Below are 24,615 nucleotides of genomic sequence, written 5' to 3' on the forward strand. Positions count from 1 at the left end.
GAGTTTTTTATGTTGGAGGGTGAGATCTCAGCTTGGCTCATGAGGTGGCATGCCTGGGAGACTGCCAACTACCCCAATATGCCTTAAGAAGGGAGAGGGCAGTGGGTTCTAGGGACCGCTGGAATAAGATAAAGGCCTCTAACCGCACATACAATGCTTGTAGGACATGACCAAATGCATTCTCTGCTGTGGGGAACTGAGAAGATAACCAATAACTGATGACCAGGAGGGAAGCAGAGTGTCTTGCCTGAGGCCATACTGGGACTTGTCTCTTCTCAGCCAGATCTCAGCAGGGCCTGGTGTGGTGGCACCCCTTTAATCCCAGCACTAAAGAGGCAGAAGCAGACAGATCTGTGTGAGTTCAAGGCTAGCCTGATCTACACAGGGATCTGTCGAAAACAAACAAAAAACTGTACTTGGGGATGGGCCTCAGGAGCAGGTTGAGAGGAGATGATACAAATGGGACCAAGAAGCTCAGCCCTGCTGAGGGGTGGAGGGAACCTCATGTAGCACAGCTGTCCTCAAGTTTCCTTCTTGTACACTAGGAATAAAACAAGCTGGGGATGTAGTTCAGCTTTAGAGGGCTTACTAAGCAGGTACCAAGCCCTAAATTTGATCCTTCATACCAGGAAAGAACCAAGAAAGAAAAGGACCAGCATGGAAACTGGTACCGTCTCAGTGGGGCTTTCCCCATCCTGTTTCTCCTTAGAGAACCTCGGAGGTCGATCTGATGGCTCCCAGAGCATAGGATCCTATGAGGAGAACGAGCGTCTGGAAATGAAGTGGGGTCTTGAAGATTTAGAGGACAAAGCCGGAAGCAGCAGAGCCATTTTAATGTTCTGGCCTCTCTACCCAGGAAGCACATGAAACCCCACCAGTGGTCCCAGAAAGAAATAGATTTCAGAGGAACTACAGGGCTCAAGGGAAGAGGAAAGCAGGGCAATCAGTCTCAAATCCTCTAAGCAGGGGAGGCTGCTAAGAGACAGGGTATTGCCCTGGGATCATGGAAAATTGACCCCAGTGGATGTAGGTGGGGAAACACTAGCTGGGAGGCCTAGAGAGCTTGAAAATTTGTGGTGGAAGCAAGTAGTCCAAGTGGGGGTTGGCAGGCAAGCTGTGACCCGGCTCCTTGTGTAGGTCAAGCATGGGCAAAGTTGGCCAAGATTATAAGAATGGCCCGGAATGGACGGGCAATGGCAGCACACACATTTAATCCCGGCACTTGGGAGGCAGAGTTAGGTGGCTCTCTGTGAGTTTGAAGCCAGCATTCTCTACTTGGAAAGCTTGATGCCAGTCTGGCCTTAAAACGTTGTAAAGACACAGGAAGTAGTCAAGTGACAATGACAAGAGGGATTATGAACCTGAGTAGGAGAAGAGATAGAGGAAGGAATGGGCATTGGGAGAATACGTAACTCTAGACCCAGGACTTGGTGGGACAAAAGATGGGTGCCTAGCTGATTGTCATGTGCTCCAGGCACCTAACTGGGTGATGTTATTAAGTCTTTTTTTTTTTTTTTTTTTTTTTTTTTTTTGGAGCTGGGGACCGAACCCAGGGCCTTACGCTCCTAGGGCCAGCGGCTCTACCACTGAGCTAAATCCCAACCCTGTATTAAGTCTTTAGGGAGCATTTAACCTCTTCCCTGACAGTGCCCTCTGGTCAACTGCTGTTCTATCTGCAACACCACCTGTCGGGGTGTCGAGTGACCAGTATCTTTCTGAAGCCTTATCATTACCCTGTACTTCCTGCCCCTCCCTCTCAGGTTGTGGTCAGACAGTTCTGAGGCCAAGGTCTAGATGTAGTCATCCCAGGCCATGTGGGGCGTGCCTTGATGGGTGATGAGCAGCCCATGGGGCAGGTGGTAGACAGGTCATCAAGGGTGGGGCCAGCCAATCCTAGGAGCTCAGCCACCCTTCCTATACTGCTTCTGACAACCTGAGTCTTAGCCATCATGATATACAGCTGGAGAAACTGAGGTTGGTCACCTAGGAAAATGACTTGCATAATCAAAGTTATCTTTGAACCTGAGAGTTAAATGTAGTCAGTCACCTGAGGCCTCAGACTCAGTCTGAGGATTACTTCAGGTCTGGCTGGAGGGTTGATAGCTGGGGGTAACAGCAGGTGCCAGCACAACCAGCTAGAGGCCTCTGTCTCTGTTTAGGATTACTAGTACTGGGCTTGGTGGCTTTAATCCCAACACTTGGAAGATAGAATTAGAAGGATTAAGAGTTCGAGGCTAGCATGGCTACAAGAGACTATATCAGAACAATAAACAAACGGTCTTGAGGATGAAGAGAAGGCTCAGGGGTTAAGAGTGTTTATTGTTCTTCCAGAGGACCCCGTATTAGGCTACTCACCATTTTCCCTAACTCCAGCCTATGGGGGGCATCTGATGTCCTCTGCTGGCCACCCCCACCAGTGCCCACCCACCCACTCACACATTTTTAAAAAGGGGTCTGGGAGTTATCAGGACAAGGTGGTGGTGGTGGTACACATTTTTAATTCCAGTTGTAAGGAGGCAGACGTGGGTGGATCTCTTTGGCTCAAGGGCTACATAGACTCATCCATAAAATGGTGTCACTCATGTTTGGAAGCATCTGGAACCAGAATGATTCGAAAAGATGGGAATTCAGACAGAAGTGTGAGTGTGCTAAAGGGGTCAGTGGAAGAAACATCCTGTATGGACAAAAGGACACATGGTTCCACATGAGCACAGGGTAGACCTGCACTAGAATTCAAAGTGAGCAGGATGCTTGAGAGATGGCTCAGTGGTTAAGAACATGTACTGCTGTAAGCTCTAAGAGATCTACGGCTCCCTTCTGGTCTCCATGGGCACCAGGTGTTCAAGTTGGTGTGTGTGTGTGTGTGTGTGTGTGTGTGTGTGTGTGTGTGTGTGTACATGAGTATTTTGTTCATATACATTTTTTAATTAATAAAATCAGATGTGCGGGGTTTTGGGGTTGCTGAAGGATGGGCAAGTCTCTGTGGCCTTGTTGGAACAAGAGGGCTCTTATTGTGGAGACGGGATGTTTTTGGAGGGATGGAGTAGAGGTACAGCATGATCAAAAGCCAATAAAGTGTCAAAGCAGGGTAGTCAAGAAATTATAGAACATTGGGTCATGGGATGAAGATTCCTCAAGACCAGGGACTGGATGGATGGGGGTGTGATAGCCCAGATGGCCCAGACAGGATGGGAAGAAACTCATGTGTGGACACTTGAAGACTAGTAGCAGACAGGTGTAGCAATTCAGAGACAGGACCAGTGGAGCCCTGTAGCTGGAGAAGGTTTTGTTGACTTTTTTTTAAAAAGATTTATTTAATGTATACAAGTACACTGTAGTTGTCTTCAGACACACCAGAAGAAGGCATTAGATCCCATTACAGATGGTTGTGAGCCCCTGTGGTTGATTGGACTTGAACTCAGGACCTCTGGAAGAGCAGCCAATGCTCTTAACCACTGAGCCATCTCCAGCCCCGATGTTGTTTTTTAAGGAGTGGTTTTTTTTTTTTTTTTTTTTTTTTTTTTTTTTTTTTTAGGAATTGTTTTGTTTTTCCAGTTTTTCATTTTTTAATGTTGCCTTGAACTATGTAGATCAGGCTAGCTTCAAATTCACAGAGATTCACATACCTCTGCCTTTGGAGTGCTGGACTAAAGACATGGGCTACCTTCAATATTGAGATTTTGATTTCATGATCAGAAGCAAAACACAAGAGCCTCTCAGCTTGTTTCTATATACCTACTTGGGAATTATGACTGCCTTAACTCAGAGCTGCAATCCTTCTTGCCCCATGATCAAAAGAAGCAGTGTTCAGGGGCTCAGTCAGTAAGCAGTCACTGTGTATGCATAGATCCCCAACATGCATGCAAAAAGTCTGGTGCAGGCCTATGGCTGGCTGTAATGCCAGTGCTGGGAAGTCAGAAACGGGAGGACCCCAACCATCTATTCCATCAGTTAAGTTCCAGGATTTGCAAGAGATACCCTATCTCAAACACAGGAAACAAAACAGAAGAAATAAATATTAGCAGCATCATAGCTTTATTTGTGGCATAAGGACAAAGTGGAGGAGGGGGGCAACCCAGGCTGGGGCAAGGACAGCGGTCACTGGGGGTTGATGCCACCAAGGAGCAGCGCTCAAGTGCAAGGTCAGATTTTGCCTGGGAAAGTTCCCTGCTTGATCTGCTCATTCCAGCGCTGCACCTGCAGAGGCAGAGGGACCCGGGCGGCTGCTCAGCCTGAGTCTGAAGCCACTACCCTGTCCACCAACCCCTCTCCGCCCTCTCACCCAGCTGACGGGACACAGTGCATGGAATACACGGAAATAGTAGTCGCAGGCCTGTGTGTTCTTTCCGCGGCGATCCATGGTCTTCACACACCGGTGGTAGTCTGCAGAGTGCCTCGGGGTAGGGGTGGGGGCGTGGGTCGCGAGACAAGCCCTGTCCAGTTAAGAATAGGCCACATCCCTCCCCTCTGACCTAGGTCCCACCCTATCATGCCCAGCCCTTCCAAGACAGTCTCATCCTTTCCAACCAATCGGGTTCCTCTTTTCAATTCCAGCCCCAAAACTCCCTTCTTGACTGAGCTCCATCACCTAGAGAGGTCTAATCCCTTCTGGTTGTCTGCCTCACCTTTCCCTTCCAGGACTCAGCTCCAGCTGGCTCCAGATCAGGTGCCTCCCTTCACCTCAAGTCCCGCTCCTTTTCTCTTGATCTCGCCCCCTCAGTCTTTTACAGACAAGGCCCCATCCTTTCTGGCTCAATCCCAACGTGGCAATCTTATTCCCTCCAGACCAGCTGCCTCCTCCATTCCAGGGCCCGTCCCTCCATGGTTCAGCCCCATCCGCTTTGTGCAGGGCCCACCCCTCTAGGCCACGGTGCAGCCTCCCATTCCAACGGTCTCCGACAGCCTCCAGGTGGGGGCCTCCCCTCTAATTTGGCCCAACCGGTCTCACCCAGAAAATTCTGGTAGCAGTTACGCGTCTGGTTTTGGTTAGGGAAGCGCGGGTCGAAGGGCGGCGTTGTCCATTGGCCTGGAGCAGGCATCTGGGCTTGAACACCCAACATCTAGGTAGAAATTCCTGCAAGAAAGGGTGCAGAGCTCCGTGGAGACTAGGGGCCGCCCCGTGCTTCCACCTTCCCCAGCTCCTAACCCACTCTAAACACCACCCACCCCGTCCTCACCAGACTGAAGTGGACCAACGTAGCTGGAACACCACAGTTGCGGAGTCCACCAGTGCCTTTAGCTTTAGAGTGAAGGCTGGTCCCAAGAGCACACGAGAAAAAAATACGACCCCCAGGCCTGATTGGCTGGCCCCCAGGGAGTTCCAGCCAATAGGAGCCGTCTGTAATGCGGGGGTGGGATCAGTGGAGGCCCTCCCCCTAGTTCTTGTAGGCAGTCCCCTGGGGGGACCCGCGCACAAGAACGCTTACACTTACCAGCACAGAAACAGGGCTTTGAGTCTCGGACTAGGACTTTTAATCCCTACAAAATTGAGCTTCTCCTTGACCATCAGCCCCGCCCCATCCTCCCCAGTAAGATAAATTTATATCTAGCTCTGGTCTCTATGGGAGGAGGAGGATCCCATCTCCCTCCCTCTCCGCGACCACACTCGGTGTTCTCAGCACTCTGCGCCTTACAGTCGGGGTACGCAGCACCCTGCTAGCCTGTGAGGGAAGGAGGAAAGGGGTTATGATTCCTGGCCCCTAAAACCCACTCCTCTATGTCCAGGTCTTCTGGATCTCGGGGGTTACCTAGCCTCATTGGGCTTCTGGACAATTTGCTGGCAGATCGAGTCTCCTGCATTATGTTATCTTAAATCCTTGGGTCGCTGCTTACTGCAGGGAGAGAAAGGCAGAGAATGTTTTAGGGGTCTGGCAGAGAGAAAGGTACCCAAGAGTGTAGAACTACATATAGTCTACAGCTGTTTATTTAGGCCTTAAAAAGCAGCCAGTAGGGGTTGGGGATTGGGGATTTAGCTCAGTGGTAGAGCGCTTGCCTAGCATGCGCAAGGCCCTGGGTTCGGTCCCCAGCTCAAAAAAAAAAAAAGCAGCCAGTATTTTATCATACCTTACTAGTTCCAAGACGTTTTGATCTCACCCCACCCCCAACACACTAGTAGTAATTTCCCATTCCTCCATCTCCAGGCTCCTTTAAACCCATCTACTGGGGTTGGGGATTTAGCTCAGTGGTAGGCGCTTACCTAGGAAGCGCAAGGCCCTGGGTTCGGTCCCCAGCTCCGAAAAAAAAGAAAAAAAAAAAAAAAAAAAAAAAACCATCTACTATCTGTGTCCGTGGATATATGGACCTTTCTTAGACACATCTTATTTGGCTGGCTTGGGGGGGGGGGGGCGCGTCTGTTCCTTTCACTTGGTATATGACAGTGTCTTTATTTTTACTTTGTTCCCCCTTGAGGCAAGGTCTCACAATGGCCTGGCAATTGGCTGGCTTGGAACTGGTTCTGTAGAGCAGAACAGTCTCAGACTTCAAGATCCACCTGCTTCTGCTTCCCAAGTGCTAGCTTTAGAGGGGAGAGGGGCAGCATGCCATAGGTGCTTGCGGACAATTGTGACCGTTTGCTCACTCTTTTCCCAAGGATGAAATTCAGGCTGTCAGTCTTGGGCACAAGCATTTTTATCCACTGAGCCATCTCAAGGGCTCTTAATAGTTTGAGATAGGGTCACTTTATAGTCCAGGCTGGCCTCGATATTGATACATAGCCAAAGGTGACTGTGAACTCCTGATCCTCACGCCTTGATCTCTCAAGTGCTAGGACCAGAGAGGTGTGAACTGCCATACCCAGTTCTATTTGGTGCTGGGATCAAATCCTGCTAGGCAAGCAAGCACTCTTATCAAGTGAGCTATATCCCCAATCCCTTTGCCTCTTCTTTTCTTGCTGAAAACCTCCTCGGGTCTCACAGTTTTCATAGTCTGGTAACTGTCCCCAAATCACTTCCCCTGAATTGTGGGCTCACACACCCTCCCCAGTCATCTCAGAACCACCACCCCCCAGCCTTCTTTCTCTATCTTGCCCCACTGCTGCCTGTGGTCTCTGCATTCTGAGGGTCTTTGAACCAGGAAACATCCCAGCTAGGAGACAAACTTCTGGCGTTAATGGAGGTGGGAAGGCCCACTCTCAATGCGGAGGACACTATTCTGCAGTCTTGGTGCCAGATTGAGGAAAATGAGAAACCAGGACTGAGGAGACGACTGAGTGGGTGAACTGACTGTAATGAAAACAGGAAGAGACTTTGGACCCTAGAACCCATGTAAAAGCTAGATGCTGGCCCAGTCCTGTAAGCCCAGGACAAGTGGGCTGGAAACAGGTGGATGTCCCGGGGCTCACTGGCCAGTCATTCCAGCCCCAAACAGCCAGCTCTAAATTCAGAGAGAGACTGTTTTAAAGAATAAAGGAGGAAGACACCTGGAGTTGACGTCTGTCTTCACATGTGCATGCACAGGCCAGCGTACACTCATCCCATCACCCCTGACACACAGAGAAATGAGTGCAGGGAGTTTCCCCCATCGTGAAGGGTTGTCTCCTCTAACTGAGCACCAGAATGAACCCTTTCCTCTTTCTGTCCGGGACTTTGTCACAGTGTGGAGAATGGGTGAGTCTTTAATCATCACATGCATGATCAACGAGGCATCCTGTTGCCCTTCAAAGTGTCAGAGGAATTCAAAGCTTCTCAACACTCTCTTGTCCAGGCTACCATTGTCTCCTGGGTGGCCTCCAATACATCTCCTGGGTGGCTCTCTTATACTCTGCCATCATCCTCCACCCCCTACATTCTGGACGCCAGCAAAGAGAGCCCTTTCCACATAAATCAGTTCCAACTATTCTTATGGCCCTAACCCTTCAGCTTGTTCAGAGCCAAAGTCCTTAAACTTGTCTGCAGTTTTCTGCGGGACTCTGCTGCACGCCCCCACCATACACATCCAGTGGCTACTAGTTATTTAAGTTTTGTATGATTCAAACCCAGGACTATGTACATGCTAGGTAAGTGCCCTGCCATCTGAGCCCCCTCTTTCATGTCTTTATACAAGTGACCCCCAACTCTGAGGCTGAGACCACCTTAGGCCACTGTGCTGTAATGGGGTCTACCCTCTGCATGGTAAATGTTTAGCAACATGCCTTATCCCTAGCCACTAGATGCCAAGCAGCAACTCTTGCTCTGCCAGCCTTATTGTGGGGTGCCATACCCCTACTGCTTAGGGCAATATGTGCTGCACAGCCAACACTTCATATCTAGTCCATGTCTAGTCTCATGGGTTGGCTCAGTGTTAAGGTCTGTACAAAATGCCTCAAGTGCAATCCTGAGAAACTGCTCCCACTCCCGAGCCCCCACCTCCTTAGAGTATATGCCAACCACTATTCCCAAATACCTGAGTATGACGGGCACCAGATTCTTTCACTGGCATTTCAGCTTTTGTGGCCGTTTTCCCCTTATTCTCCGTTCGCAAGTTCACAGGAAGGAGAATTTCTGAGGTTGACCTTGTCACCATCGAAGGATGATGCTGTGACTGTGCCTTGAGTCCTTGGTGTTTTACTACAGGCTTTTGGGGCACCTTGACTGAGGTCTTTGTCTCAGAGGTGGGGGATATTGAGGAGGTGAAGGATGTCAAAGGCTCTGACTTGTCATCCAAACCTAAGATAAGCATGGTGGTATCTTTAAGCCATCAAAAACAGACATGGAGGGCTGCAGAGATAGCTTAATGTGTTAAGAGCACTGACTGCTCTTCCAGAGGTCCTGAGTTCAATTCCCAGCAACCACATGGTGGCTCACAACCATCTGTAAAGAGATCCGATGCCCTCTTCTAGTGTATCTGAGGACAGCTACAGTGTACTTACATATAATAAATGAATAAATCTAAAAAAAAAAAAACCAAATAGACATGGAAGTCTTTGGCAACTCACTTATGGGTTTCTGGGCAGTACTCAACAAGTCCTCAGGTAGCTTCCTTTCCTTCTGGTGCTGTGTTTTCTCCTTGTTCACTTTAGTATGGGACCCTGATTTTTCCACGATCACTACTTGTGTCCTCTCTGGAAAGGTCATCTGTCTGGTGTTATAGGGCAAATTGGCCAACACAGACATGGAAGACACCTTGTTAGTCATAGGGAATGAGGAGGGCAGAGAGATGGTAGCTGGCTTCAGGTGCTGGTGTTTGGAGTTGGCCATAATCATCATCTTGGCCAGGGCGAGCCCCTCCACAGAGAAGGGCCTATTGTCCTCTGTGTAGGGGCCCTCAAAAGCTACCTCCTTGTTCAAGACCCACTTCTTCTGCATCTCTGTCTCCTTGGACTTTAGATCAGGCAAGTTCACAGTTGTCTCCTCCTCCATCTTGTGGACCCTGTTCTCTAACTTCTCCCTGCCCTTCAAGGCCTCCAGTGTGACCTCTTGGGTTTTGCTAATCAAGATCTCCTTGGACTGCTTCTTGGTAGTGGCAAAAGGCAGATTCACGGACATGGTCTGGGCCCTCATGTCTACCACCTTTTTGTTCTGCTCTCCGACCAACAACACAGATTCCTGTTTCCCTTCAGTCTTTCTCTCAAGCATGTCTCCTCCCTGTAATGTGCTAGGATTCACAAGGTCTTTAGCCCGTGAGTCGAGAGCTTTCTGGTACTGGGCAGTTGGATCTTTCTGAGACCGGGTATTTATGAGTAGATGGTCCTTTTTGAGGTGCATGGCTTTCTGGGGATGTGCAAGTGCTTGTAGAAACTTCTGATTCAGTGTTAAAGTTTTCTGGGTTGGGGCAGTTACAACTTGGGGCTTCTGGGGATGTCCAGGGATAGTTGGGGTCTTCTGAGAAACAGAAGGCTGAGACTTATAGAAACAACTAGGTGTGGCTGAAGACTTCGGTCTTGACCACTGTGAGGTTGGGATCTTTGGTGATGGAATGGGAAGGGCTGAGGTCATCTGAGCAGGAGCAGGCTTAGCTGGCACCTTATTAGACTGGTCCAAAATGAACGGCATTTTCCCTGATTCCTTGGGGACAGATGCAGCTTTGTGGGAGGACAGTGGCCTTGCATGTTTCTTTGAGATTGTGGGCCTGGCCTTGTCTTTGGACTTTAGAAAGGAGGGACTGGGGGGAAAGATGTAGAAGGCAGCAGGGAAAGATGAGTTCAAGGAAGTCACTGTGTTGGATGGAATACCCATGAGATGGTCAACTTTTGTTGGCCACAGGAGGGAGTCCAGGTGATCAGAGTCCACGACAGGTAAACAACTGTTGTTCTGAGAGATACACTTGGTAGGAGTCTCCATTCGTGGATCCCGGCCTGTGTCCTCCTCAGAATCAGATTTGTGGGCCTGTACATGGGTGAGGTGGATGTGTTCAGGGACAGGGGAGACACAAGGCTTGGGAATCTTGTCTTTCAGCCTTTCTTCTTCTGACCCAGGAGCCCATATCCCAACCTTCCTCCCTTGAGCCCTGGAGTCTACATCCCCAGCCCGCTAGTGAATAGCTATTGAACTAGAGTGGACCTGGTTTGTCGTCTTAGAGACGATGCTGAAGATGGTCCGGATGGTGATGCTGGTCTTGTCTGTAGGACAGAAAGAAGTCTGAGCTCTCTGGGAAAGGGATCGAAATCAAAAGCAGATTCATATAGGTGGCAGAGGGTGGGTATTGCTCATACCAGAAACATCAATTAGAGGTTCAGGTCTCTCAGAGCAGGCATCTAGATCGGACCTACAGAAGTAATGCAGTGGGACAGTAGTGATATCTGATCCAGGGTCCTAAACACAACCAGCCAAAGAGCCCGTTGCCTACTTGTTCCTTGTGACTTCCATCTGATCCTCAGAAGATTGCAGTTGTGACCAAATGAGAGGCACAGAGTCACCCACAGCCTGAGACCTGAATGTGTGCTTGACTGGCTGTCCCTGGGCAGAGAAAAAATAGTCAGTCAGACTGTCTGGGCAGCCCCTGGAACATACACATAGAGACACATGTGCACTCACACATGCACATACATGAACACACATACTTTCACACACTCCAACCTCCCACCTCCTCACACCCACACACATGCACACCACACACCCACATCCACACACATACATATGTGCACACACACACACCACATACCCACACACACCCACATGCACATGAACACACACACATGCATGTGCACACACACCACACACACACACACACACACACACACACACACACTTGCACATACACACTCTTCCCCCCTCCACGCATACATGCCCGTGCAAAAACATACTGGCTGCTTCACTTTGGTCAGCTTCACCTTGGTCTTCTTTGGTTTTTGAGAAGAGAATATTTTGCAAGGAAAAGGTTGAGCTGCAACTTCAAATGGGAGGAGAGGCAAAGAGAGGAAGGTCAAGGACCTCAGGGGGTGCTGACATGCAGGCAGACTCTGAGGACAAGGTAAGCTCGGCCAGGGAGGGCAGATGAGCCTGCCAAAGTGTGTGAGTCCCACCCATGCTTTGAGGGAGGGTACCTGACACGCGGAAGAAGATGGCCCAGCTTTTGACAGTGATGGCTCACCTGTAAGTTCGCCTTGAGACTGGGTCTGTGGACAGAGGGACAGTTTGCAGAGGTCTCTCTTATTTTTCATTCTATTTTGGTTTAAGATTTGTTTATTCACTTTTATTTTATGCTCATGTATGAGTGCCTACATGAGTGTATACCATGTCCATGCCTGGTGATTGTGTAGACCAAACAGGACACTGGATACTCTGGAACTGGAGTTACAGATGTTTGCAAGTTGCCATGTTTGTGCTGGGAGTCAAATCCAGGTCTTCTGCAAGAGCAGCAAATGCTCTTGAACCACTGAACCATCTCTCTAGCACCTTCTGGTTTCTTTTTGTTTTTGTTTTTTGAGACAGTGTCTCTATAGTCCTGGATGTTCTGCAGCTTGCTATGTAAACCAGGATGGCCTTGAACTCACAAAGACCATCTTTCCTCTGCCTCTTGAGTGCTCGGATTTAAAGCACGTGCCACCCCCACACACCCCTCTTTCTTTTTAAATGTTTGTGTTTCTATGCTGATGCACATGTGTGGTTTGTATGTGTGTACAGATGCACGTGTATGCATGTTTGTGTACATGTGCACTTGTATGCATGCACATATATACATCTGTGTATACAGGTGCATGTGTGTGTATGTGTAGTCACAGAATCACCTTGGATGCTGTCCTAAGGAAGGGTGTCCGCTTCCTTTGAGACCATCTTTCACTGACCTAAAGCCCACCAATTACACTAGTCTTGGCTGTCCAGTGAGCCCCTATGGATCCTTCTGTCTCTGTCTCCCTAATCCTGGGATTAAGAGTATGCTACTACACCCCACACTTAATAAACTCTTTAAAAAGTATGTGTGTGTTTCTGAATTTGGGTGCCAATGGAGGGCAGAGCCATTATATCACCTGGAGCTCGAGTTCATGTGGTTGGGAGCCACTCTGTGTAGGTTTTCAGCACCCATAATTCCTCTACAAGAGCAGTGTGTGCTCTTACGCACTGAACCACCTTTTCAGCACCTCAAACATTTTATTACATTTGCTTTTTATTTGGGGGAGGTACACATGCCATATCCTCGGAAGTCAGGGGACAGCTTTTAGAAGCTGGCTCTCTACTCTGACCACGTGGAACTGGGAGATTCAACTGAGGTCGTCATGCCTGGAGGCAAGCATCTTCACTCACTGAGACATCTCACTGCCTCACACCTGGCATTTGAGCATGAATTCTGGAGTGGGGTGTAAGTTCAGATTTTTGAAGTTGCAATGGAAGCCTCTTACAGATTGAACCACCTCTCCATCTCCTTTTGCTTTCATTTTGAAACAGGTTCTCACTCTCTAGCCTATAATAGCCGGGAACTCACTCTATAGCCCAGGCTGGCTACACGTTCATTGCAACTCTCCTGCTTCAACCTCCTAAGTCTTGGGAATTACAGGCATGAGCCACCAAACCTTTTCTTTCTTTCTTCTTTTCTTTCTCTCTTTCTTTCTTTCTTTTAAGAATTAGAAATTATGCTTTATTAAAATTAGAAACTTGCCAGGTGATGGTGAAATATGACTTTAATCCCAGCACTAGTGAGGCAGAGGCAGGCAGATCTCTGAGTTCAAGGGCAGCCTGGTCAAGGAGCAATGGATCTACTTCCAGAACAGCCACGACTACACAGAGAAGCCCTATCTCAAGCTGAAAAAAAAAAAAAATAGAAATCATCCCAAGAATGGGAAGTGGGCCCAAAGGCCCACGCTGACCTAAGTTTGACCCCCAGAATCCACATGGTAGGAGAGAACCCATACCCAAGTGTGCATGCATAATCAGACACATATGTACAAAGTGTGCATACATAATCAGACACATATGTACAAAGTGTGCATGCATAATCAGACACATATGTACACATATGTACAAAGTGTGCATGCATAATCAGACACATATGTACAAAGGAAAGGAACTAGGATAGAGAACTAAGGGTATAAACTAGACTAGCCTCAAATTTGTAACAAGCCTGTCAGAAGCCATCTAAGAAAGACTAAGTCACTAGAGCTGCAGGTCCCCTGTGCTCCAGATACCGCCGGGATCTGAAGGGACCAGATCAACAGTTCTCTGCACCCAAATACGGTGGGAGGGAGAGCTAACCCTTCAGAGAGGCAGACACGCCTGGGAAGCCAGAAGAGACTACACTCTGCCCACATTTCTGACTCCAGAGGAAAACACATAATGCCATCTGGGACCCTGGTGCACAGGGGCTCCCGAAAAGAGCGGCGCAGGCCCTCCTGGTTGCTGCCCTCACGGAGAGCTCAAAAGCAACACCCCACAAGCAAACTTGAGCCACGGGACCACATGTAAGACCAACTTTTCTGCTCCAAGCAACCTGCCTGGTGAACTCAGGACACAGGCCAACAGGAACAGCTGAAGACCATTAGACAGGAAAAACTACACACCCGAAAGCAGAACACTCTGTTCCCATAACTGGCTGAAAGAAAACAGGAAAACAGGTCTACAGCACTCCTGACACACAGGCATATAGAACAGTCTAGCCACTGTCAGAAATAGCAGAACAAAGTAACACCAGAGATAATCTGATGGCGAGAGGCAAGCCCAGGAACCCAAGCAACAGAAACCAAGACTACATGGCATCATTGGAGCACAATTCTCCCACCAAAGAAAACACTGAATATCCAAACACACCAGAAAAGCAAGATCTAGATTTAAAATCACATTTGATCATGATGCTGGAGGACTTCAAGAAAGACGTGAAGAACTCCCTTAGAAAAATGCAGGAAAACATAAATAAACAAGTAGAAGCCTATATAGAGGAATCACAAAAATCCCTGAAAGAATTCCAGGAAAACACAATCAAACAGTTGAAGGAATTAGAAATGGAAATAGAAGCAACGAAGAAAGAACACAGGGAAACAACTCTGGATATAGAAAACCAAAGGAAGAGACAAGGAGCCGTAGATACTAGTATCACCAACAGAATACAAGAGATAGAAGAGAGAATCTCAGGAACAGAAGATTCCATAGAAATCATCGACACAACTGTCAAAGATAATGTAAAGCATAAAAAGCTACTGGTCCAAAAACATACAGGAAATCCAGGACTCAATGAGAAGATCAAACCTAAGGATAATAGGTATAGAAGAAGTGAAGACTCCCAGCTCAAAGGACCAGTAAATATCTTCAACAAAATCATAGAAGAAAACTTCCTTAACCTAAAAAAAGAGATACCCATAGGCATACAAGAAGCCTACAGAACTCCAAATAGATTGGACCAGAAAAGAAACTCCTCCCGGTCACATAATAGTCAAAACACCAAATGCAAAATAAAGAAAGAATATTAAAAGCAGTAAGGGAAAAAGGTCAAGTAACATATAAAGGCAGACCTATCAGAATCACACCAGACTTCGCCAGAGACTATGAAAGCCAGAAGATCCTGGACAGATGTCATACAGACCCTAAAGAGAACACAAATGCCAGCCCAGGTTACTGTATCCTGCAAAACTCTCAATTAATATAGATGGAGAAACCAAGATATTCCATGAAAAAACCAAATTTACACAATATCTTTCTACAAATCCAGCACTACAAAGGATAATAAATGGTAAAGCCCAACATAAGGAGGCAAGCTACACCCTAGAAAAAGCAAGAAACTAATCATTCATCTTGGCAACAAAACGAAGAGAAGAAAAGCACACAAACATAACCTCACATCCAAATATGAATATAACAGGAAGCAATAATCACTATTCCTTAATATATCTCAATATCAGTGGTCTCAACTCCCCAATAAAAAGACATAGATTAACAAACTGGATTTGCAGTGAGGACCCTGCATTCTGCTGCCTACAGGAAACATACCTCAGAGACAAAGACAGACACTACCTCAGAGTGAAAGGCTGGAAAACAACTTTCCAAGCAAATGGTCTGAAGAAGCAAGCTGGAGTAGCCATTCTAATATCAAATAAAATCAATTTTCAACTAAAAGTCATCAAAAAAGATAAGGAAGGACACTTCACATTCATCAAAGGAAAAATCCACCAAGATGAACTCTCAATCCTAAATATCTATGCCCCAAATACAAGGGCACCTACATACGTAAAAGAAACCTTACTAAAGCTCAAAACACACATTGCACCTCACACAATAATAATAGGAGATTTCAACAACCCACTCTCATCAATGGACAGGTCATGGAAACAGAAATTAAACAGAGACAAAGACAGACTAAGAGAAGTCATAAACCAAATGGACTTAACAGATATTTATAGAACATTCTATCCTGAAGCAAAAGGATATACATTCTTCTCAGCACCTCATGGTACTTTCTCCAAAAGTGACCATATAATTGGTCATAAAACAGGCCTCAGCAGATACAGAAAGATAGAAATAATCCCATGCGTCCTATCAGACCACCACGGGCTAAAGCTGGTCTTCAACAACAATAAGGGAAGAATGCCCACATGTACGTGGAAGTTGAACAATGCTCTACTCAATGATAACCTGGTCAAGGAAGAAATAAAGAAAGAAATTAAAGACTTCTTAGAATTTAATGAAAAGGAAGGTACAACATACCCAAACTTATGGGACACAATGAAAGCTGTGCTTAGAGGAAAACTCATAGCTCTGAGTGCCTGCAGAAAGAAACAGGAGAGAGCATATGTCAGCAGCTTGACAGCACACCTAAAAGCTCTAGAACAAAAAGAAGCAAATACACTCAGGAGGAGTAGAAGGCAGGAAATAACCAAACTCAGAGCTGAAATCAGCCAAGTGAAACAAAAAGGATCATAGAAAGAATCAACAGATCCAAAAGTTGGTTCTTTGAGAAAATCAACAAGATAGATAAACCCTTAGCCAGAAAAACAAGAGGACACAGAGAGTGTGTACAAATTAACAAAATCAGAAATGAAAAGGGAGACATAACTACAGAATCAGAGGAAATTCAAAAAAATCATCAGATCCTACTACAAAAGCCTATATTCAACAAAACTTGAAAATCTGCAGGAAATGGACAATTTCCTAGACAGATACCAGGTACCGAAGTTAAATCAGGAACAGATAAACCATTTAAACAACCCCACAACTCCTAACGAAATAGAAGCAGTCATAAAGGTCTCCCAACCAAAAAGAGCCCAGGTCCAGATGGGTTTAGTGTAGAATTCTATCAGACCTTCATAGAAGATCTCATACCAATACTATCCAAACTATTCCACAAAATTGAAACAGATGGAGCACTACCGAATTCCTTCTATGAAGCCACAATTACTCTTATACCTAAACCACACAAAGACCCAACAAAGAAAGAGAACTTCAGACCAATTTCCCTTATGAATATCTACACTCAGTAAAATTCTTGCAAACTGAATCCAAGAGCACATCAAAACAATCATCCACCATGATCAAGTACACTTCATCCCAGGGATGCAGGGATGGTTTAATATACGGAAAACCATCAACGTAATCCACTATATAAACAAACTGAAAGGTAAAAACCACATGATCATTTAATTAGATGCTGAGAAAGCATTTGACAAAATTCAACACCCCTTCATGATAAAAGTCCTGGAAAGAACAGGAATTCAAGGCCCATACCTAAACATAGTAAAAGCCATACACAGCAAACCAGTAGCTAATATTAAACTAAATGTAGAGAAACTTGTAGCAATCCCACTAAAATCAGGGACTAGACAAGGCTGCCCACTCTCTCCCTGCTTATTCAATATAGTTCTTGAAGTTCTAGCCAGAGCAATCAGACAACAAAAGGAGATCAAGGGGATACAGATTGGAAAAGAAGAAGTCAAAATATCACTATTTGCAGATGATATGATTGTATATTTAAATGATCCCAAAAGTTCCACCAGAGAACTACTAAACCTGATAAATAACTTCAGCAAAGTGGCTGGGTATAAAATTAACTCAAATAAATCAGTAGACTTCCTCTACACAAAAGAGAAACAAGCCGAGAAAGAAATTAGGGAAACAACACCCTTCATAATAGTCCCAAATAATATAAAATACCTCGGTGTGACTTTAACCAAGCAAGTAAAAGATCTGTACAATAAGAACGTCAAGCCTCTGAAGAAAGAAATTGAAGATCTCAGAAGATGGAAAGATCTCCCATGCTCATGGATTGGCAGGATTAATATAGTAAAAATGGCCATTTTACCAAAAGCGATTTACAGATTCAATGCAATCCCCATCAAAATACCAATCCAATTCTTCAGAGACTTAGACAGAACAATTTGCAAGTTCATCTGAAATAACAAAAAACCCAGGATGGCTAAAACTATCCTCAACAATAAAAGGACTTCTGGGGGAATCACTATCCCTGAGCTCAAGCAGTATTACAGAGCAATAGTGATAAAAACGGCCTGGTATTCATACAGAGACAGACAGATAGACCAGTGGCATAGAATTGAAGACCCAGAAATGAACCCACACACCTATGGTCACTTGATTTTTGACAAAGGAGCCAAAACCATCCAATGGAAAAAAGATAGCATTGGGGATTTAGCTCAGTGGTAGAGCGCTTGCCTAGCAAGCACAAGGCCCTGGGTTCGGTCCCCAGCTCCGAAAAAAAGAAAAAAGAAAAAAAAAAGATAGCATTTTCAGCAAATGGTGCTGGTTCAACTGGAGGTCAACATGTAGAAGAATGCAGATCGATCCATGCTTATCACCCTGTACAAAGCTTAAGTTCAAGTGGATCAAGGACCTCCACATCAAACCAGACACACTCAAACTAATAGAAGAAAAGTGGGGAAGTATCTTGAACACATGGGCACTGGAGAAAATTTCCTGAACAAAACACCAATGGCTTATGCTCTAAGATCAAGAATCGACAAATGGGATCTCATAAAACTGCAAAGCTTCTGTAAGGCAAAGGACACTGTGGTTAGGACAAAACGGCAACCAACAGATCGGGAAAAGATCTTTACCAATCCTACAACAGATAGAGGGGTTATATCTAAAATATACAAAGAACTCAAGAAGTTAGACCGCAGGGAGACAAACAACCCTATTTAAAATATGGGGTTCAGAGCAAAACAAAGAATTCACAGCTGATAAAGATGGATGAAGCAAAGAAGTGCAGGCCGACAGGAACCGGATGTAGATCTCTCCTGAGAGACACCGCCAGAATACAACAAATACATAGGCGAATGCCAGCAGCAATCCACTGAACTGAGAACAGGACCCTCGTTGAAGGAATCAGAGAAAGGTCTGGAAGGTCTTGAAACCCCATATGAACAACAATGCCAACCAACCAGGGACTAAGCCACTACCCAAAGACTATACATGGACTGACCCTGGGCTCCAACCTCATAGGTAGCAATAAATAGCCTAGTAAGATCACCAGTGGAAGGGGAAGCCCTTGGTCCTGCCAAGACTGAACCCCAGTGAATGTGATTGTTGGGGGGAGGGTGGTAATGGGGGGAGGATGGGGAGGGGAAGCCCATATGGAAGGGGAGGGGGACGGGTTAGCGGGATGTTGGCCCGGAAACCGGGAAGGGGAATAACAATCGAAATGTAAATAAGAAATACTCAAGTTAATAAAGATTAAAAAAAAAATTTCATCAAAAAAAAAAGAAGAATTCACAGCTGAGGAATGCCGAATGGCTGAGAAACACCTAAAGAAATGTTCAACATCTTTAGTCATAAGGAAATGCAAATCAAAACAACCCTGAGATTTCACCTCACACCAGTGAGAATGGCTAAGATCAAAAACTCAGGTGACAGCAAATGCTGGCGAGGATGTGGAGAAAGAGGAACACTTCTTCATTGTTGGTGAGATTGCAGACTGGTACAACCATTCTGGAAATCAGTCTGGAGGTTCCTCAGCAAATTGGACATTCAACTACCTGAGGACCCAGCTATACCTCTCTTGGGCATATACCCAAAAGATGTCCCAAGATATAACAAAGACACATGCTCCACTATGTTCATAGCAGCTTTATTTATAATAGCCAGAAGCTGGAAAGAACCCAGATGCCCTTCAAGAGAGGGATGGATACAGAAAATGTGGTACATCTACACAATGGAATATTACTCAGCTATCAAAAACAATGACTTTATGAAATTCATAGGCAAATGGGGGGAACTGGAAAATATCATCCTGAGTGAGGTAACCCAATCACAGAAAAACACACATGGTATGCACTCATTGATAAGTGGCTATTAGCCCAAATGCTTGAATTACCCTAGATGCATAGAACACATGAAACTCAAGACGGATGATCAAAATGCGAATGCTTCACTCATTCTTTAAAAGGGGAACAAGAATACCTTTGGTAGGGAGGCAAAGATTAAAACAGAGGTAGAAGGAACACCCATTCAGAGCCTGCCCCACATGTGGCCCATACATATACAGCCACCCAATTAGACAAGATGGATGAAGCAAAGAAGTGCAGGCTGACAGGAACCGGATGTAGATCTCTCCTGAGAGATACAGCCAGAATACAGCAAATACAGAGGCGAATGCCAGCAGCAATCCACTGAACTGAGAATAGGACCCCCGTTGAAGGAATCAGAGAAAGAACTGGAAGAGCTTGAAGGGGCTCGAGACCCCATATGAACAACAATGCCAACCAACCAGAGCTTCCAGGGACTAAGCCACTACCCCAAGACTATATACATGGACTGACCCTGGGCTCCAACCTCATAGGTAGCAATGAATAGCCTAGTAAGAGCACCAGTGGAAGGGGAAGCCCTTGGTCCTGCTAAGACTGAACCCCCAGTGCACGGGATTGTTGGGGGGAGGGAGGTAATGGGGGGAGGATGGGGGGGAAGCCCATATGGAAGGGAGGGGGAGGGTTAGGGGGATGTTGGCCTGGAAACCGGAAAGGAATAACAAAATGTAAATAAGAAATACTCAAGTTAATAAAGAAAAAAAAAAGAAAGAAAGAAAGAAAGAAAGAAAGACTAAGGCACACAAGTAATTTTCTGGAGATGGCCCACCATTTTACATGGCCTGTGATGGGTGAGCTCTGAGATGCCGGTCCTCAGAGACTTCATCCCAGGATTGCTTCTCACTGCTGATCTGCCTTTCCAGCCACTATTACATAGCGTAATGATTCCTGGGCATCAGTCCACACTATTGGGCAGATTTCCTACAGATCAACATAAAGATGAACTTTCAAGAATTAATGCTGTTTAGATGAATTAATGACTTTATAGAATTCCTGATTTGGTTCCAATAATTTTAAGAAGGGAGCTTTAGGAGATAGTTTTAGTTGCTTTGCCAGAAAGACGTAATAAGATTAGAATTGAGACTAGAACTCCTCAAAGAATAGCAAGTAAAGGCTGCACAATAAGGAACACAATCAGCTTTCACAATTACACAAAAAGAAGAAATAGACTTGCGAGCAATTTATGATCAAGGGAAAACATTCATTCTAGGCCAGGTCCAAGGATGAAGCCACAAGTATGCACCATGATAAAGCAAGGACATGTGAAACTGTTGCTTTGAAATTATAATGAGCTTACAGAACGAAACACTGCTTTGAACTTACTATTGACATCCTCCCTTTTGTGTATCATTTTATCTATGAGGTAATTTCACAAAGAACTTTTATCTAAGAAGGTATAAGAAGGCCAGAGAGAAGGAATAAAGTGCGACATTTGGGGCTCAGCCACATCCACCAAATGTATATAGGTAAATGTCTGTTTGCTTATACATATGTACATACAGACATACATGTGTAGTGATATGTGTATGTATGTAAGTATGCATGAACACTCGTGGAGTTGGTGAGCCAGGTGGTCAGGCCCGACCAGGGTGTGTGTGTATGTATGAATGAATGTGTGTTTGCTTGTGCGTGTTGTTTGTGAAAATGGTTTTCTTTCTTTTCCTTTCTTTTCTCGCTGCTTCATGAAGAGTTATGAGTTCCAAGCTTCATAGAGAGGTCCTTGAACCCGAGAGAAAAGAGCCCTTTTTTCTTCTTAATCCCCTTCTGCTGCCAGCAGGAGTTTATTACCAGAAACCAGAGGCATTCAGCCATAGAATGGTAAGAAACCAATGCTTTTTTTTTTTTTTTTTTTTTTTTTTCGGAGCTGGGGACCGAACCAGGGCCTTGCGCTTGCTAGGCAAGTGCTCTACCGCTGAACTAAATCCCCAACCCCGAAACCAATGCTTATTAGCACAAAATAGTAAGAGAGAGTTACAAGGCCAGAGATGGTCAGTCTTTGGCCTTCGTCCGGAAGACACTCTGTGTCCCACCTCACTCGTTCATCCCAAAGGTTGAGGCAGGAGAATCCTGTCTTTATTTCCCAGGTGTTGTACCATGTGCCTCGGTTCCTGGCAACTTTTTCTGGCATATGTGTGACTGTGTGTGTATGCAAGTCTGTGTATGTGGAGACCAGAGGACAGCCTCAGGTGTCATTTCTCAGAAATTGTCTGCCTTTTGTTTGTTTTTGTTTCCTTCTGAGACAGGGTTTCCTCACTGGGCTGGAATCTACCAAGTAGATTCGGCAAGGCCAAGAATCTACCTGTCTCTTCCTCCCCAGTGCTGGGATTACAAGCACGTGCCAGTATACTCAACTGTTCGGTTCGGTTTGGGGATTTTTGTTTTTGTTTTTCGAGACAAGGCTTCTCTGTGTAGCCTTGACTGTCCTTGAACTCCCTGTTAAAACCAGGCTGGCCTGGAACTCAGAGAGCTACCTGCCTCTGCCTCCCAAGTGCTGGGATTAAGGGTGTGTGTCACCACTGCCTGCAACACTCAGCATTTTTATGTGGGTTCTGAGGGATTGAATAGAGGTTCACATAGTTCCTAGGCAATAACCTCTTTACCGACTGAACTGTTTTCTCCACCTCGTGATTTTTGTCTCACCTACCCAGCCTGCACCTTTCTCCCCAGCTTTTCTTCCATGGTCCCATGAGTTCAGACTCTCCCTTTAAACCCAGCCTTCTAGGTCCCAGTTCCTTTCCAAGTGGTTGGGGGTGGCTAGGCAGTGGGCTGTGGGTTTCCTGTTCTCTGTAGAATTTGTATGGTGTTTTCCAGGCCTAGCTCATCGACTCCTCACCTGGAAGTGCCATGTGGAGGCAGGAGTTCCTTCTGGGGCTGTTTCTCGGTGGGAAGGGTCCACCGCCACGCTCTTTGGTCCCCGGGATAATTTAGGCTCACGCAGCATGTTGATGAGACGAATCCAGCGGTCAAACAGAAAGGCCAGCTCATGTTCAGGGGCATCCAGTGCCAGGAAATAGTGGCGGCCGGATCTCAGACGCAGCTTCAGACGCCAGGTGGTCAGATCATGGACATAGAGACGGGCAAGGTCTAATGGGATCATCCTGCGGGAGGTGGGAAGACAGGGCAGCTAGTGCAATACAGGATGGTGTGGAGTGAGCTAGGATAGTGCTTGAGGAACATACCTGGTTAGGATGAGACTGGAGCACTCCTGGCCATCCGGGGGCCGAGCAATCAACAGAATGTCAGGCAGCACTAGGCCAGGCAAGGATGCTGCGACACCCATAGTCAGCTTGTTGGGTTTGTTGTGCAATAACACAGGAGTCCCATTGTTGTTCACCTGGGGCAGCCAGGGAACAGGGCTGGGACCAGATCTTTCTCCAACATGCCTCCAGAATCCTTCACCTGAGAGCCTCCTTTCTTTCCAAACCCACCTTCTGCCTACAGGAATTCAAATTCCAAATCCCTGTTCAATCCACTCTGCCCAGGAGGTTCCCTCTCTCTTCCTGTGTCTCAGCCCTCCTCCCCCATTTCCGGGGCACAGGGAGCTGGGGACCTGGGTAAAGTTACTCTCGAACATGGGCAGCGGGCGGAGGGGCAGGTACTCGGCCATCTCGAGCGTCTTCTGCATCTCTCCAAGAATGGGGACCCACTTCGGAGGCTCCGGAGGCGGAGGAAAAATAAAGTTCCACAGCCGTCTCAACATGGCTGCCAGAACTGTGGGTGGGGTCGTATCGATTCAAGGATCCTGGCCACAAGTGGAGCCCTGACCACCACCCCAGCCCACCAGCTTTGGACCCTTGGGCTTCAAGGATGTCAGGAGCTCAGCAGTGACAGAAAGTGGAGTGTCTCCAGGGCTGAGAGACTCTGGTATGGCCATGGTCCTGCAGAGAGGTAGTCAGCACTAGGCCGTGGGTGGAAGCTTTGAGAGGGGCTTTGTGACCTCACTGGACACTAAAGGGCTGCTTCCTGGGAACTGCCTAGGGGCCTCATCCTTTCAGAATATGGTGTGGAGTCCTTTGAAGGCTTTGATAGGTGACTCGGAACATCCCCATTTCCTGCACACAAAATTGTGAGGACACAGACGCCACCACGACCCCAAGGATCTGTATTCGAACCTCTATAGGGATCATTAACCCAAAGACTTGAATCACTGACCTAGCTCTGCCAGCGACTCTCCTCCTTACTCTCAGGAAGACCCAACCCCATGCTGAGTCTCCATTTCCCAACAGCTCTTGTGTGCGTGTGTGTGTGTGTGTGTGTGTGTTGTGTGTGTGTGTGTGTGTGTGCGCGCGCGCGCGCGCGCGCGCGTGGACAACCCTCACGTCAACTGAACACTGAACTGTAAAGAAAGGGCCACCATAGCTGGCGTGGTAATCACTTGCCCAGCACTATTCCAGCACTAGGGATAAGAGGCTGGAAAATCTTGTTTGAACCAGCTAAGGCTATGTAACAATGTCCTGTCTTGAAATAATAAATAAATAAAAAGAATAAAGCAAAGGGCTTGGAGATGTGGTTGAGTGCTGAAGTGCTTGCCTGGCAGGCACAAGGTCCTGGGTTCAATTTAGTACCATGATATAAGGCCAACAACCTCTATGACCAGCATAGCCATGAAGCTGGGCAGTGGAGGAACACACGTTTAATTCTAGCACTCAGGAGGCAGAGGCAGGCAGATCTCTGTGAAGTCCAGTCCAGACAGAGCTACATAGTAACACTCCAAAACAAGTCAAAATACCCTAAAGAAAGCAATTCCTCCCCTCGAGCCTCAGTTTCCCTCTCTTTTATAAAACAGGGCAACTTTTTCTGAATCTGGGACAACTTAAGATAAAAATAAAACAAACAAACAAACCAACAAAAACTAGGCTCAGTATGGCCCAGGACCAAATAACCATTTTTCTTGGCCCCTTCTGAGTCCTACTGTGAATGTGTGAAGCACATACAGTGGGGTGAGACAAGAGACTGGTACACTGTCC

The 24,615-nt window shown here is 46.5% G+C and overlaps 2 protein-coding genes across 3 annotated transcripts; both read right to left on the reverse strand.

Annotated features, from left to right (window-relative positions):
- Window positions 1-4,012: 4,012 nt before the first annotated feature.
- Window positions 4,013-5,264, reverse strand: LOC116894541 (cytochrome c oxidase subunit 6B2). 2 transcript variants are annotated; one of them, XM_032896250.1, is made up of 4 exons: window positions 5,178-5,264; window positions 4,949-5,074; window positions 4,313-4,383; window positions 4,013-4,197 (listed from the first exon to the last, which is right to left on the reverse strand). In XM_032896250.1, exons 2-4 carry the CDS (start codon window positions 5,058-5,060, stop codon window positions 4,144-4,146), a joined length of 237 nt encoding a protein of 78 aa, XP_032752141.1. In that variant the 5' UTR covers window positions 5,061-5,074; window positions 5,178-5,264; the 3' UTR covers window positions 4,013-4,143. The 2 variants fall into 2 exon arrangements, with proteins under 2 accessions (XP_032752141.1, XP_032752139.1); XM_032896248.1 differs by having other exon boundaries at window positions 4,283-4,383.
- A 539-nt stretch (window positions 5,265-5,803) lies between these two features.
- Window positions 5,804-23,348, reverse strand: Fam71e2 (family with sequence similarity 71 member E2). The gene is made up of 11 exons (XM_032896251.1): window positions 23,199-23,348; window positions 22,828-22,982; window positions 22,482-22,746; window positions 11,506-11,530; window positions 11,219-11,310; window positions 10,762-10,871; window positions 10,628-10,680; window positions 10,476-10,534; window positions 8,912-10,301; window positions 8,380-8,642; window positions 5,804-5,827 (listed from the first exon to the last, which is right to left on the reverse strand). The coding sequence occupies exons 1-11, from the start codon at window positions 23,346-23,348 to the stop codon at window positions 5,804-5,806; spliced, it is 2,586 nt and encodes an 861-aa protein (XP_032752142.1).
- Between the last annotated feature and the right edge of the window lie 1,267 nt (window positions 23,349-24,615).

This window comes from Rattus rattus, chromosome 2 (assembly GCF_011064425.1).
Source record: "Rattus rattus isolate New Zealand chromosome 2, Rrattus_CSIRO_v1, whole genome shotgun sequence".
Taxonomy (NCBI): Eukaryota; Metazoa; Chordata; class Mammalia; order Rodentia; family Muridae; genus Rattus; species Rattus rattus.

Bases quoted from the DNA above. Each gene is read 5' to 3' on its own strand.
- LOC116894541 (XM_032896248.1), bottom strand. From the start codon at position 5,060: ATGTTGGGTGTTCAAGCCCAGATGCCTGCTCCAGGCCAATGGACAACG. The intron at 4,384-4,948 runs GTGAGACCGGTT...GGCACTCTGCAG, and splicing joins CTGCTACCAGAATTTTCTGG to ACTACCACCGGTGTGTGAAG. The intron at 4,198-4,282 runs GTGAGAGGGCGG...CTGCCTCTGCAG, and splicing joins CACTGTGTCCCGTCAGCTGG to GTGCAGCGCTGGAATGAGCA.
- Fam71e2 (XM_032896251.1), bottom strand. From the start codon at position 23,348: ATGTTGAGACGGCTGTGGAACTTTATTTTTCCTCCGCCTCCGGAGCCT. The intron at 10,535-10,627 runs GTATGAGCAATA...TCTGTCCTACAG, and splicing joins ACCTCTAATTGATGTTTCTG to ACAAGACCAGCATCACCATC. The intron at 5,828-8,379 runs GTATTTGGGAAT...CCCTGCAGTAAG, and splicing joins CTGGTGCCCGTCATACTCAG to CAGCGACCCAAGGATTTAAG.